Raw genomic sequence first — 13536 nt, 5'->3', positions numbered from 1 at the left:
TAATGAGCGGTACAGAAATTGCCCTGTAATTTTAAAATGGCCCATTAGTATTGTGTTCAGTATGATCACTGGAACACTCTTTTCTCCCATAGACTGTTTATGAGACGTGGTAATGGGGCTAGTATCTTTGCGCGGTTTGATTTTGTAAAGCAGCAAAAATTGTGGTTTGCTCTTTGTTAAGTGTCAAATAATTATTAGGCGATAAACAGTGAATGATTACCGCAACAGAACGAGCTTTTTAATGCTCGTGTATTTCCATTTTGACAGTGGATTCAGTGGGACTAAAACGTACAAGACAGCGGCGGAGGGATACACGGCTGTCAAACTGTGGTACAGCACGTCGCTGGTTTAGGTTTCCGGGCAACTCTGCTGCAACAGAAGGATACTGTCTACACAGATTTCCCGAAGCATTTCTTATACTTAAAGTCCTGTTTTATTTTATTGTTCTATTTGAGTAAGTGATCCCTAAGTAAATAAAATACAAGTCATTTAACTGAGCTTTTTTTCATCTTCACGGAGCTTGAAAAGTCAACGGGACGATGGTAAGTGTAAGCTAGCTAACGTAAGCTAGCTAGCCTTAGCTATGAATCGTTTAAATCGTAATGTCCTCATGCGACACTTTAATGCGTAATATAATCGTAAATGCATACGGTCTGAAGCAATAAAGCATATTCCGGCTTCCCTTCACAATGGCATTTATAATATTGGCAAACTGCAGAAAAATCCCACACCTGACGTGCATACAACGCTCTTTTTTTCATCATTTTATCGTCTATATATCGCAATTTTCGATCGGTGGTTTTATGTGTGCTTAACAGCTGACGAGATAGAAGAGAAGAGAAACGTTTTATTTATTAGTGTCTGCCAAATGCGCAGCACACACGCTGTATTGCGAGAGGACACAAACGGCCTGTTTAATGCTCAAATGTATCACCATTCATTCGGTTGATTAGCAGAGTTGTTGATGATGTGGTTGCAGTCCCCGAGCTTGGACAGATATTTGTGGCATTTGGTTTTTGGGTTGTTGTTGGGGTTTTTTTGTTTTGTTTTTTTGCTCACTTATTTATTTATTGGTTCGCTTGGACTCGAGAGTGGGCGTGGTGCCGGTGAAGGTGCTGTGTAAAAATAGACCGTCCAGTGTGAATGTGATCTTTACCCATCTCGTTAATCTTGCGAGAAAGACATTGGGACTCTGAGTAACTGTCATTTTCGACATGCCACATAAGGTGCTGCAGCACGGACAGTATCTGTGTTAGCCACATCAGCAGGGTGTTTTGAACGGACTCGGACATGCGCAACAAGCGAGAAAAGGGGTCGTATTCAACCACCGATTGGGGTTACATAAGAATACGGCTCACAGGTAGCAACACTTGTTTGTCATATTGCAAAGCTTTCAGCAAGGCGCTGCAACAATTTGGGAATAGATTCAATACCACCATGACACCATGTCCTGCGTTACGTATTGCGCCATAACGTTGAACCGCATTCTGCTTCTGCTGAATGATCCTCTTTTCCACCCCTCCTTTCTCGCCTCCCTTCCCCCCGCATTGAACCAAGCATCCCTGGTGCAGTCGGCTGTCAGGACCCGCAGTGTACCCTCCAAGATGGGATCTAACTATTTTAAATACTTCTAATATATACTTGCATGTGAATATCTGTATCATATCTTATCATGTGTCGTCTGTTGTTCATCTGCATTCTGTAAGAGAGCAGGCGAATGGAGTCCCTTGCGGTCTTTGCCAAGTAAGGAAACTTGGACAGCTACAAAATCCAATTTATTCACATGCTGCTCAAACACCATTTGCAAATATGATTAACTGGCTGCACTTCAGAAAAATATTGTCAACATAAGAATATATGACATGCTCTGTGGGGTACTGATGAGTTGAAAGCAAGCAGTACTTTTTACAGCAGCTGTATAAATCCTCCAGCTGTGCTCTGATCCAGACACTGCTTGCTTCAGCAACACTGAATTGGTTGGCAGTGAGCAGACTGGATACTCTGCAGTCTGCCATGCTCCCTTCTGCCTACCCCCCTTCCCCTTAAATGGGTGACTCATTGAAATTGACTTGAATGCATGGCATTACCACCACCACCGCAGAAATTTTGCTACAGAAATGTTGGCTTTAATCTGTTTGGTTTTGAAAAAGCAAGTTCATTTGTCCATTATCTGTGGTGCAAGAGCATGTGGATACAGTGAAAACATGTTTATTCGAGGCATTAGCTCAACAGCAAATGCACAGTGAGTCCTTAGGCAGTATTACATATAGCATTATCAGCTTATCCCCATCAACGAATTAGTGTCAGTGCTAAATTGTTGCAGACTCTAATGGTCTGTTTTATGCAGCAGGTATTTCAGTTTTCTAACAAACATCCTGAAGGAATATGCAAAGCAGAAGGCACATTCAAAGGGTTTAATCTGTTTTTTGTTTTGTTAACATAATGTATTTTTTTATTTTATTTTATTTTTTTAATTAAAAATTTTTTTTTAAAGAGTCGAGGAGGTGGTTAGTTGCGGTGATATTCAGTGTGCTACATTGGCGACCCTGTTCGTGTCTCACTAATTATAGCAGGCGTGTGTATTTCGGGCTGTGGAGTATTTATACCAGTCCCTCATCGCACTTTCTCAGCCTGAAGTGAGCATGTTGACTGACTTGGACAGGCCTGATAAGGCTTCACATGGAGCGCACAATTATGTCTCCGATGAACTTGAAGAATGAATTTGTGTTACATGAGTTTAAATTCCTTGTTTGATTAATGAATTTATTTTGTGTGTGTGTGTGTGTGTGTGAATGTGGTAAAAAAATATTGAACACTGTATGAATCAGCAGACACCCCACAATAAGAAATCACAATAATTCGGTCATGATACAATATTATTGTGATTTTTAACCATTTGCAACTTTGCATTAACACATACTGCCATTTTTCTTCTTTTTTCAAATGAGTATTTTTTTTCCTCAAAGTTAATTTGTTTGTATTTTTTATTTTATTTTTTTATCCAATAAAAAAGTTATCTCACTTCAGTTTTCTATTGGTGGGGGTGGGGGGTCAGGCATACAAGCACTGTTATAGTTAGACATTCCTATTTAACTATTAAATGTACTCTCAGTAACCTTCTTGTTCTGTTGTAATCTAACTAGAATACAGCCGGTAGGCAGCCAGTCGAGTCCCCTCGAGTTGTGCTCGTTGACAAAGGCTCATTCAGACTGATAGCAATTTTTTGGCAATCTGTCTTCATTTACAAATTAAATAAGTCATTTACAAACCTTAAGTAATTTTTCTGAGAGTGATTGAATACTGGCCAAGTCAGACTGAGACTGCAGAAACTCCAGTGTTGGATTTTAGGTTGAGCCGATTTAATGCAAGTTTGCTCGGCTAACAATATCTCAAGATGGTGGAGCTCTCTTGTTTCTAGTATTCCCAGAATATTTTCATTTAGTTATTAACAATTATTATTACATGAGTTCAAACAATATTTCTTTAATTTACATACATTTGTATGTGAAAATGTGAACACATCTACAGTTTAAGTTTATTGTAAAGCTTTTTATGCTGTATTAACATAGTTTTATCTAGGTCATAGGTAATGGCCGGGTCCAGCTGCCAGAAAATACTGCAGTCTGTTTTGAATTAGTTTGTCTAAATTGCATTTGGATTGGCAGAGCCTGTGTACACAGTGGAGCCTGATGCACGTGTTCTCCATTTTGCCTGCTGGAAATTCTTTGTTTTTCTTTGAAAAATGATTGTTTTCAGGGTTTTTATATCAATCCAGAAGTGATTTAATTTGTTACTGCTTAGTCATTTCTTTTCCAAAAATATGAGAAACGGCTGTTTCATTTGTCTTTCTTTTCGTTTCTTGTTTATGAAATTTCATCATTTTCCCCATCAAGTTTAAGACCAGTTGAAAAATGGCAAAAAAAAAATCATATTTTGCATGGTTGGATCTTAACAAGGTTCCAAGTAGAGTTTCAGTGTGCAACAAGAAGAAATAGGAGTGAGACAAAAAAATTTTTGAGCATGCAATTTATTGAAAACCACGCTTAAACTGAAACAGGCTGTTTTACAGCTCATCAAAAGTTTAGCCTTAAAAAGGCCAAATCTGTGCAAAAATGTGGATTCATTGTCATTTTCCGTCAGGTAGAAAATGTCACACCACCCTTCCAAAAGAACCGGAAACTACCCCAAAACAGAAATCGAAGTTCCAGACATGAACTCGGTAATGAGTAGGTCCACCATTATTGTTGGTCTCTTCAAAAATTCTTTGTGGCATGCTTAATGCAAGCGTTTCCATGAGTTGAGTGGGAACATTTCTTCAAGTGGTGAAGACAGCCTTATGACGGGCATCTGTCTGGAACTGTTGTCCATTTTTGTACATTTCCTTTACCATCCATCCCCAAAGGTTCTCAATTGAATTTAGATCCGGGGAACACGCAGGAGGGTCCAACAGAGTGATGTTATTGTCCTGGAAGAAGTCCCTTGTCCTGCAGGCATTGTGTGCTATAGCGTTGTCCTGTTGAAAAACCCAGTCGTTACCACACAGATGAGGGCCCTCAGTCATGAGGGAAGCTCTCTGTAACATCTGTACATAGGCGGCAGCCATTTGATGCCCCTGCACCTCCTGTGCTCTAGGGCTGTGCGATAGGACCAAAATCTCATATCCCGATATAAAACTTCTATCGTGCGATAACAATATAAATCACAAAAAATGTAATATTTCCTGTAAATTCTGTGAATCTCGGGTAGGTGAAGTGTTTCCAGCTGGGCGTCTTGTACCTGGAGTCGAGTGTTTTAACCGATGCATGAAACTACACATTTTTAGGCATAGGTTGTAACGGCCGCCGTTTTCTTTGTATTTATTACACACGTGCTGCGGGGAAAGCCTGTTCTAACGTTTGAGTCTAAGGTTTATTTTTTTAGCACCTGACGACTCTTTTTTTGCTTCTCATCCGTCAATACTCTGCATACTTTTTCACGTGATTCCGTTTATTTTGAAACTTCTCAACAGGATCTTGAGCTTTCTTGTGAAAGGTTTATGTGGAAAATAAACAAGCGGACATGCGATGGTTTTACCTGGTCGTTGTTGCTAACGACAACCCATAAAAACAGGTGCTTGTCTGTCTGTAGTGTGGTTATATTAAATATAAGAGAAAGAGAGAACTTTAAGAAATTAATATAGCCACTACAGTGACCATCAAAACGATGAAAAAAATATTGCCGTTAACAGTTTATTTTGCGACACCACGAAACAAACGATAGCGTAAAATGAAACGATAGACGTTTTTATATCGTCATCCGATATATATCGTTATATCGAACAGCCCTAATGTGCTCCATATTTCCACTGAAGGAAAAAGCACCCCAGACCATTATGGCGCCGCCCTCCACTGTGGCGTGTAGAAAACATCTCAGGTGGATCTGCTTGTCATGCCAGTAATGTTGGAAATCATCAGGACCTTCAAGGTTAACTTTTTTCTCATCAGAGAATAAAACTTTCTTCCACCTTCAATGTCCCATGTTTGGTGCTTTCTTGCAAAGTCCAAACGGTCAGTTTTGTGGCATTCAAGGAGTAGGGATGGGTATTGTTTAGGTTTTATCCGATACCAATACCAAACCGGTACTTTTGAAACGGTGTCGGTGCTCGAACCGGTGCTTAAAGAATCAAGAACACAGACTTTGTCCAAAAACCTCTCATGTTTAGCTGTTTTTTGTAAAAAGATAACATTGTTAGCCTTTTCTGCAGCTATAGGGCATATATGGTATCACTCTTGGCTGGAAGCAGTGCTTAAACAATGGAAAAAAACACCAACTTTGTCCAAAAACCTCTCATGTTTAGCTGTTTCCCACTTTTTCTTTGGTCATTTTAGCCTTTTTGGCCAGGGTGAAGGGAGTATCTGCCATCAAACAAGAAGACAGCCGCATGTAACTACGACGGTGTTTGCTAGTTCACCTTACATGCATTAATTTGATAACGTGGTTAGCCTACTCAACGTAAATTACACACAAACAACATTAAGCTACTCGCCCAGAGAGGAACGGCTGCTGCTGCCATCATCATCTGTCATCATTTCTGCTACACGGCAGGGCTAGGAGCCAGGACTCTCCTCTTCGGGTTCAAGTTGCTGACTCCGGGTCGATAACAGGCACCACACCCGCAGTAGATGTGCTCGGTGTGAGGTCTCGCAGCAAGCTATCAAATAGGGTGCATTTCTCGGCTTTTAAAAAAACGCTATGCGCCACCATGTGTTTCATCAGATTTGAGGAGTTACCTCCTTTGCACAGTATTACAGTATCAGCATAATAGCACTTGTTGCAGGCTGCTGAGTTTGCATCTTTTGCTGTGAAGTACAGCCAGACTTTTGACCGTTTCGCCTTGGGCATTTTTAATCTGTAGCCATAATAGCACCGGATATCGGTACCCATCTCTATCAAGGAGATGAGGCCTTTGAAGACGTTTTTTGTGTTTGTGGCCCTTCAGTCTCAGATGCTGTCTGATGGTTATGGGGCTGCAGTCAGCACCAGCATTGGCCTTAATTTGGGTCAAGGATCGTCCAGTGTCTTGACAGACAGCCAGTTGGATCCTCCGGCTCAGTGCTGGTGAAATTCTTTTGGGTCCTTTCACTTGACTTTTTTGTTCCATAACCATCAGGATCATTTAAGAAATTCCAAATGACTGTCTTACTGCGTCCCAGCTCAGCAGCAATGACGTGGTGCGAGAGACGCTGTTTATGCAGTTCAACAACCTGACCAGGGGTCCGTTCTTCGTACCTCACTTACTACATCCAAGATCAAATGACACATCCAAGATCAAATCATCGCGCTAACTTTGAGCTCGCTATCCCGGTTCTCCAAACACACCTGTTGTTGACGATTAGTATAGCTGGATGAAGTAATGTGAGATCACTGGGTGGCTTAACAGGGGCTACGCATCGATAGTAGAAACATTGATCGGCAACCCTTTGATTGGTTGGCGAAAATGTCAAAGGAGCGCGCTCGGTATTTTTCGGCAGCAGAGCAAGAACTCTTGATTGAGGGATTTCAGGAGTTTCAGAGTTTAATTAAAACGCAAGGGAACGCTGCAAAAGCAAGGAGAGAGGGCTGGCAGAAAGTTGCTGACAAATTAAACTAGTAAGTAATTTAATAATAATAATAATTAATAATAATAATAATAATCGATTGGATTTATATAGCGCTTTTCAAGGCACCCAAAGCGCTTTACAATGCCACTATTCAGTCACTCTCACATTCACACACTGGTGGAGGCAGCTACGGTTGTAGCCACAGCTGCCCTGGGGCAGACTGACAGAAGCCAGGCTGCCATATCGCGCCATCGGCCCCTCTGGCCAACACCAGTAGGCGGTAGGGTAAATTTATTATATTATATTACATTATATCCTCTTTCACATTAGAGCCACAACAGGACCCACTAGAACATGGGAACAAGTAAAAGTGAAATATAAGAATATTCTACAGAATGGTAATATTTATCACTTATATTGCTTTTAGTCTCTTGAAAAGAGACCCTGAAATAATCAGTTTGTTTGTTTATAACAGCAACCAAGAAAAGGGCAGAGCAAAAAAAGACAGGTGGTGGTCCTGCACCTCCTCGTCAACAAGTTGGTTAAGTAAATAATACCCTCACGGGAAAATGAGCACACTGTCGCGCTGAGCTAAAGGATCCTGTCTATCCCGCAATATACGCGGAATTCTGAAAACTCTCCTTATCAATCTTGCACCTTCCGCAATGGGTGGCTCGCGTATACGGACAGGACATGGCTGCGACAGACTTCCCAAATCCACCTTCGCTTTTATAGCCGTGGTCTCTCATCTTGATTACACGAAGTAATTTACTATTACTACTCTAAAATATGAATTACATCTGAAATAATCAAATACATGAAATAGAATGATTAATAGTACATTTCCCTTTTTTTAGGAAATGACCTAAAAAAACCCAAAGAAAGAAACAACAAAGGCAACATTTTACAACTTCAACCTAAAGCGCTCTATCTATGCAAGATAGCATGGGTGCTCTGTAGGAGTAAAGTCAGTTTCAGTCCACTTCTGTATCTGTATGGAATCAATAAAAGAATCAAATACTGCATTATCTTTTGTTACATTGATAATATTTATTTATGGTAAAACAGTGGTAAAATATCGCTGTTGCTTTCGTATAAATGAAGCGGACATACCTGAGTGGCCGGGATCTAATCTTGTTTACATAAAGTAAGCCTGCTCCCGAGCAGGTTTACGCTTACGGATCTGTTGCTATGACAGCAAGTCCCGGATGAGCTTCGGGGAACCGAACGATCCAAGATCACGCGAAATCGTCAACAATCAAATCCAGCTAACTTACTTAGCGAGGTACAAAGAACGGACCCCAGGGTTCAGAAAGGGAATGTTTATTTGCATTGCCATCAGAACGTCATGACAGTGTGACATTTTCTGTCTGACAGAAAATGACAATGAATCCACATGTTGAAGCTCTACTTGGAACCTTGTTAAGATGCCAAATATGATTTTTAATTTGTTTTTATTATTATTATTATTATTATTATTTGCCATTTTTCAAGTGGTCTTAAACTTTTGACCAGGACTGTATATGTACATATATTTATGTCTAAAGTATATTTCCTCTACCTTGTATAATGTATATTTTCTTCAGTTTTTTGCATAGTATTGTTGTTCTTAGGCATGATGCAGCTGTGTCTATATAACTGCCCTCTCTACTGTGCTGTTGTAACAGTGTGAATTTCCTGTCTCTGGGATTTAAATGCTGTCTTATCTTATTTGCCTAGTCCTGATATAAGTTGAACTTGCCATTAAAAACTGTATTTCTTGAATACAATGCACGATTTAATAATTGTAAATGGTGGCAGGGTTGAAAAAGAGGTTATTTCCATGCTGAAGCATCAGTGTTTTATCAGTGTCTTTTTCCCTTTTCAACAGGCTGATCAGCTGACTGAGGAGCAGATTGCTGGTGAGTGCATACCTTAACCAAGCCTTTTTGACTTGTTTTAGGTTTAGCAACACCTAATTTCTCCAACAAACCTTAGAACCTAGGCTCTCAGAGATTATACAAGATGTGCAGGTCTATGGGATTGTATGCTAATTATGGTCCCATACTATTAACTAGATAATTGCATTCAATTTGTTTTCCCTAGGTATAAAATCAGACCCTGGGTAATGAGAAGCAGCAGGGTTTTGAGTCAGGTGTCCTAGAAATGCTTGCATGTCTACATTAAAGCTGCAGTGCTTTGTATTCAGCCTGTGCTCTTCTTATCAGGGGTTGTCTGTTCAGTGTCCCAGTTGTTGCAAATGCACTGACTATTGTGTATAGTCAGTGAATGTTCATTGGATTCAGTCTTCATTACAACTCACAGTTCTCTTTCTGCAAATGTACAGAGTTCAAGGAGGCATTCTCACTGTTTGATAAGGATGGCGATGGTACAATTACTACCAAAGAGCTCGGGACTGTCATGCGCTCTTTGGGACAGAATCCTACAGAGGCTGAGCTGCAGGACATGATCAATGAAGTAGATGCTGATGGTGAGATCAAACTAACATGCACAAGAGCTTGAAGTTGCATTACTTTTGAGAAAGCTCTTCATGAAGAGAATTCTTTTGTCATTCAAGAATTTAGTGACTGGCATAAATGCAGATCCTGATATCTGAGATGGCATAACTTGTTTCTGTTCTCTCTGTATAGATGTGTGTAGATTGAATCTAGTCTTTGTTGTTTTTGTTGCCTTGTCTGTTGTGATTAATAAAAATGATGTGCATTTCCTTTTATACTTTGAACTACCTTGCATTGTCATAAGCTAATTTTCCTGATCTGATTTTGAGTTTTTCTGGTAAATTACACGGTGATAACACTTTTTTTCTGGTTTGTTATTTGTTTTTGTTTTATTTATTTATTTTATTAAGGTAATGGTACAATTGACTTTCCTGAGTTTCTGACAATGATGGCCAGGAAGATGAAAGATACAGACAGTGAGGAGGAGATCAGAGAAGCCTTCAGAGTCTTTGACAAGGTAAAGTAGGAGTAAAGTGGAAATATTTAATTAGACTATTCAGCAAAAGGAGAGCCTCTGTATTTGTTAGAAATGACTTTGATCCATGATGATGGCTAGACAAAAGAGTGAAAAATGTCTGCATAAGCGATATTCTGGAGCGTTTCTGTCTTTCTGCTAGCCGGACTATTATATTAAGCGTCACAAACACACAAATATTGAACATTTAGCTCAATAGACTTCCTAAATCAGGATCTCGACATCACAGGTGAAGGGAATAGCCTTGTCTCTGGCGCTATGGTATCTGTAGACACACACCTGCCTGTAAACATAGAAGACACCAAGCTAACTTTCTGCTTTTGTTTTGCCACCTGTAGGATGGTAACGGGTACATCAGTGCAGCAGAGCTTCGGCACGTCATGACCAACCTGGGTGAGAAGCTCACTGATGAGGAGGTGGACGAGATGATACGCGAGGCCGACATTGATGGAGATGGTCAGGTCAACTACGAGGGTGAGATTTTAATTATTAACCACCATACTTTTTGTGAGTCTGCAAATGTGAAAATCTACAAGTTTGTGTGTATGCACTTATTTTTTTTCCATCTGGTAACGGTGCTGTTACAGTTAGTTATTTGTTCATTATTTAACGTAACTTTAAATGTTGCTTTCTGTTCTTTTGTTTTCCACAGAGTTTGTCCAGATGATGACAGCCAAGTGAAGAGAAATTTGAAATTTCTTTTAACGTTGCTTATCCTCTAAGATCACTGTCAAATATGTCAAATATACCAAAAAAAAGAACAATTCTCAAATGATAAATTTACCCTCCCCTCCAGAAAAAAAATCATTTATCTAAACCGTTTGCAAATTGTGCTTTAGTGCATCCAGCTACTTCTAAGGTATCTGTTTCATCACCACCAGAACAGAATAATCCCTAGAGAAGTTAATGGACCAAGCTTTAAGAGGGCCAAAGCCCCTGGTACTTCAGACCAAGATTCTGCTGAGTCACCCTGCTCCTGATTAATTTAGAGGAAAGCGCAACATCGTAAAAGGCAGAGGGATAGGAACCTATGCCACGGTTCATGTAGAGAAGTTGGCTTTTCAATTCTTACCTGATAGTCTTGAACAAAGAAAATCGACTCTCTTGCACCAGTGGTGACTCTCCAAATACTGAATTGAGTACTCTTCTTGCATGCACCCTTTCTGTGACTGTCTCTCGTGACAACAAGGAAGCTCTGATCTTGTCAGAGGTAGTGTTCAGGTTGTGTACACACTGGAGGTATATACATAAATATATAGCTATATATCTGTAAAAAATTTGTGTCACTATTGATTATTGCAAGAGCAAATAGTTGCAATGTAGGGTGTTTATTGGTGCTCTGCTGGAGATGAGCATTCTTATAACCTTGAAGAGTTCGAACGAAAACGAGGGACTGAAAATTGCTGGATGGTTTTTCTTTTTTTCTTTGTTTGTTTTCCTCAGTTGGATGTTATTTTGTATTGTTTTGAGTCGTGGGTTTTACGTTGCACTGATTGAAGACGGGAGTGTGTTGAATTGCTTCAGGATGATTATTGGGAAAACACACTTGAGGACTGCAGTTGATACATTTGTTCTGCAAACAGATATCCTGATGATGCAATATTGATGTAACGCTTTATAAATGTGTTCTCAAATATTAATGTATTGCTGACGAACTTTGGTCACAAATTATATCTATATAAGTGTATCGTTAAATTTGCAATGCCTATTGTTGTAGTAAATGATCTGTGACATGTTTTCTCTTCGGTTTTGAAATGTGCCATAATACTCTTAAAAAAAAAAAAAAAAAAAACCTTCAACCTTCTTGCAAGACCTGTAGTTCTTTAGAATAGAAAAACTCTACTTAATATAATAATATAAAAATACATGCAGTTCATCATATTTGCACTTTGGTATAAACCATGTGGTTGTTTAAAAAAATGGAGGACAAAAAAAGTTTTGTTTTAAAAGAAGAAAAAGAAACCAAATGTCACTGTTGCTGCTGCTATAACAACATGTTTCACTCATTGTCCTTGTTGTTGTCTGATCTTCAATTTATAGTCCGGTGATTCAACCTCCAGTCGGCTTGCTGTTTTACTAAACCGAATGCATTCAGTGTATACTGACACATACTGCTTGTGGTGGGGAGGTGATGTGTTTCATTGAGGCTTTCATATGGGGAATGAAATGGGTTTGTAGCAACGACTTCAGCTTTAGATGTGCAGTTGGTTTCAGTGTTAGGTTTTTGAACAGTTGGCTAAATTTAAGCTGGGGAATCTTGTGATTTCCTCAATGTGTGAAACTTAATATACTGCTCTGTTTGAGGCGTACTAATTGGTTACATTTGAGTCAGATGTTTGGAAGTAAATGGTTATTGGACTGTTAATTTCTGAAGGTGTGTCCAGTATGGAAAGATGTGATATATTTTCCATAAATCAATAAATTGACTGAGCTTTACTTCACCTGCATTTCCTTGACATGTTTATTCTAAAATTAGTCATTAATGAAACAGACATCCTTTTGTTTCTTCTTTTTTGTAACTGTTCACAAATTCCCATAATGTTGCAATACACTCCCCCGTCCAGTGCTTCTGTGTTAGAAAGGAGACTCTTCCAGATAGCCTCAGACTGGGTCAGGGCAGGTCAGCCTAGGTCTTCACTCTAGAAACTATCCTGGGCAGAGGCTATATTTGGCAGCTCATGAGATTGCTGCAGGAGCCTGTGCTAATCCAGGTCAGCAAGGGTCACGACCCCTCACACAGTCTAAATGCAAAAAGCCTTTCTTGTTGAGAGGCAAGATCAAGAGCCAATAGAACAGCGTTTTATCTGGGCCAGGTGAATGTGATTGGATGTGTGTCCACATGCTAATCGTGTAAGTGTAAGTAGATAATATAAATGAATTAGGAAACAGGAGCACACTCAGCAGTACAATAAGAACCGTAGCACTACAGACAGGCAGGTGTGGTAATCCCTCTGCGGTTGTATAACAGGCTGGAAAGGCTTGCTGGTTTACACTGAGAATCAACAATGCACTGCCTCTTCTGCAGTGAGGGTTGTAGACATTCATTATAAATAATTGAATTACAAGTTTTACTTTCAATCTGCTGTATCAAGTGGAGAAAAGAAAGAGAGGCAATCACTTACAGATTACAACTGTACCAGCAAAACAGATTACAAAATCTGATAAATATCAAAGACACAGTACACTGAAAAACAGCAGCGCCCCCAGCACACACCAGCCATTTAATGTGCTGCTCAAATCACAATGCCTCAATGAATACGATCCAATAATCAAATAACACAAGGCTATATATATGTGTGTGTGTGTGTGTGTGTGTGTGTGTGTGTGTGTGTGTATGTATGTATGTATATATATATATATACATACATACATACATACATACATACACTAAATGTTTCACTACATTTCCAATGCAGTAATTTTCACTGACATTAAATGTTTATAACGTAATTCTACAGTTTGTATGGAAACTTGAGTAAATTTT

The 13536-nt window shown here is 39.5% G+C and overlaps 1 protein-coding gene across 1 annotated transcript; it reads left to right on the top strand.

The window, feature by feature from the left end:
• Positions 1 to 322: 322 nt before the first annotated feature.
• calm3a (calmodulin 3a (phosphorylase kinase, delta)) lies at positions 323 to 12493 on the top strand. Its single transcript, XM_086261642.1, has 6 exons — positions 323 to 542; positions 8950 to 8980; positions 9406 to 9549; positions 9928 to 10034; positions 10391 to 10526; positions 10705 to 12493. Exons 1-6 carry the CDS (start codon positions 540 to 542, stop codon positions 10731 to 10733), a joined length of 450 nt encoding a protein of 149 aa, XP_086117768.1. The 5' UTR covers positions 323 to 539; the 3' UTR covers positions 10734 to 12493.
• Positions 12494 to 13536: the final 1043 nt, after the last annotated feature.

This window comes from Aulonocara sp. 'chitande type north' Nkhata Bay, linkage group LG14 (genome assembly GCF_057382095.1).
Source record: "Aulonocara sp. 'chitande type north' Nkhata Bay isolate Kocher_YH1m ecotype deep benthic linkage group LG14, A_spYH_male_GT1.1, whole genome shotgun sequence".
Lineage (NCBI taxonomy): Eukaryota > Metazoa > Chordata > Actinopteri > Cichliformes > Cichlidae > Aulonocara > Aulonocara sp. 'chitande type north' Nkhata Bay.
Note: the sequence above shows the minus strand (reverse complement) of the source record. Positions and strands in the feature narration are given on the sequence as shown.

Excerpts from the sequence above, each read along its gene's own strand:
- calm3a (XM_086261642.1), top strand. Across the intron at positions 8,981-9,405 it reads GACTGAGGAGCAGATTGCTG|AGTTCAAGGAGGCATTCTCA; the intron begins GTGAGTGCATAC and ends GCAAATGTACAG. Across the intron at positions 10,035-10,390 it reads CCTTCAGAGTCTTTGACAAG|GATGGTAACGGGTACATCAG; the intron begins GTAAAGTAGGAG and ends TGCCACCTGTAG.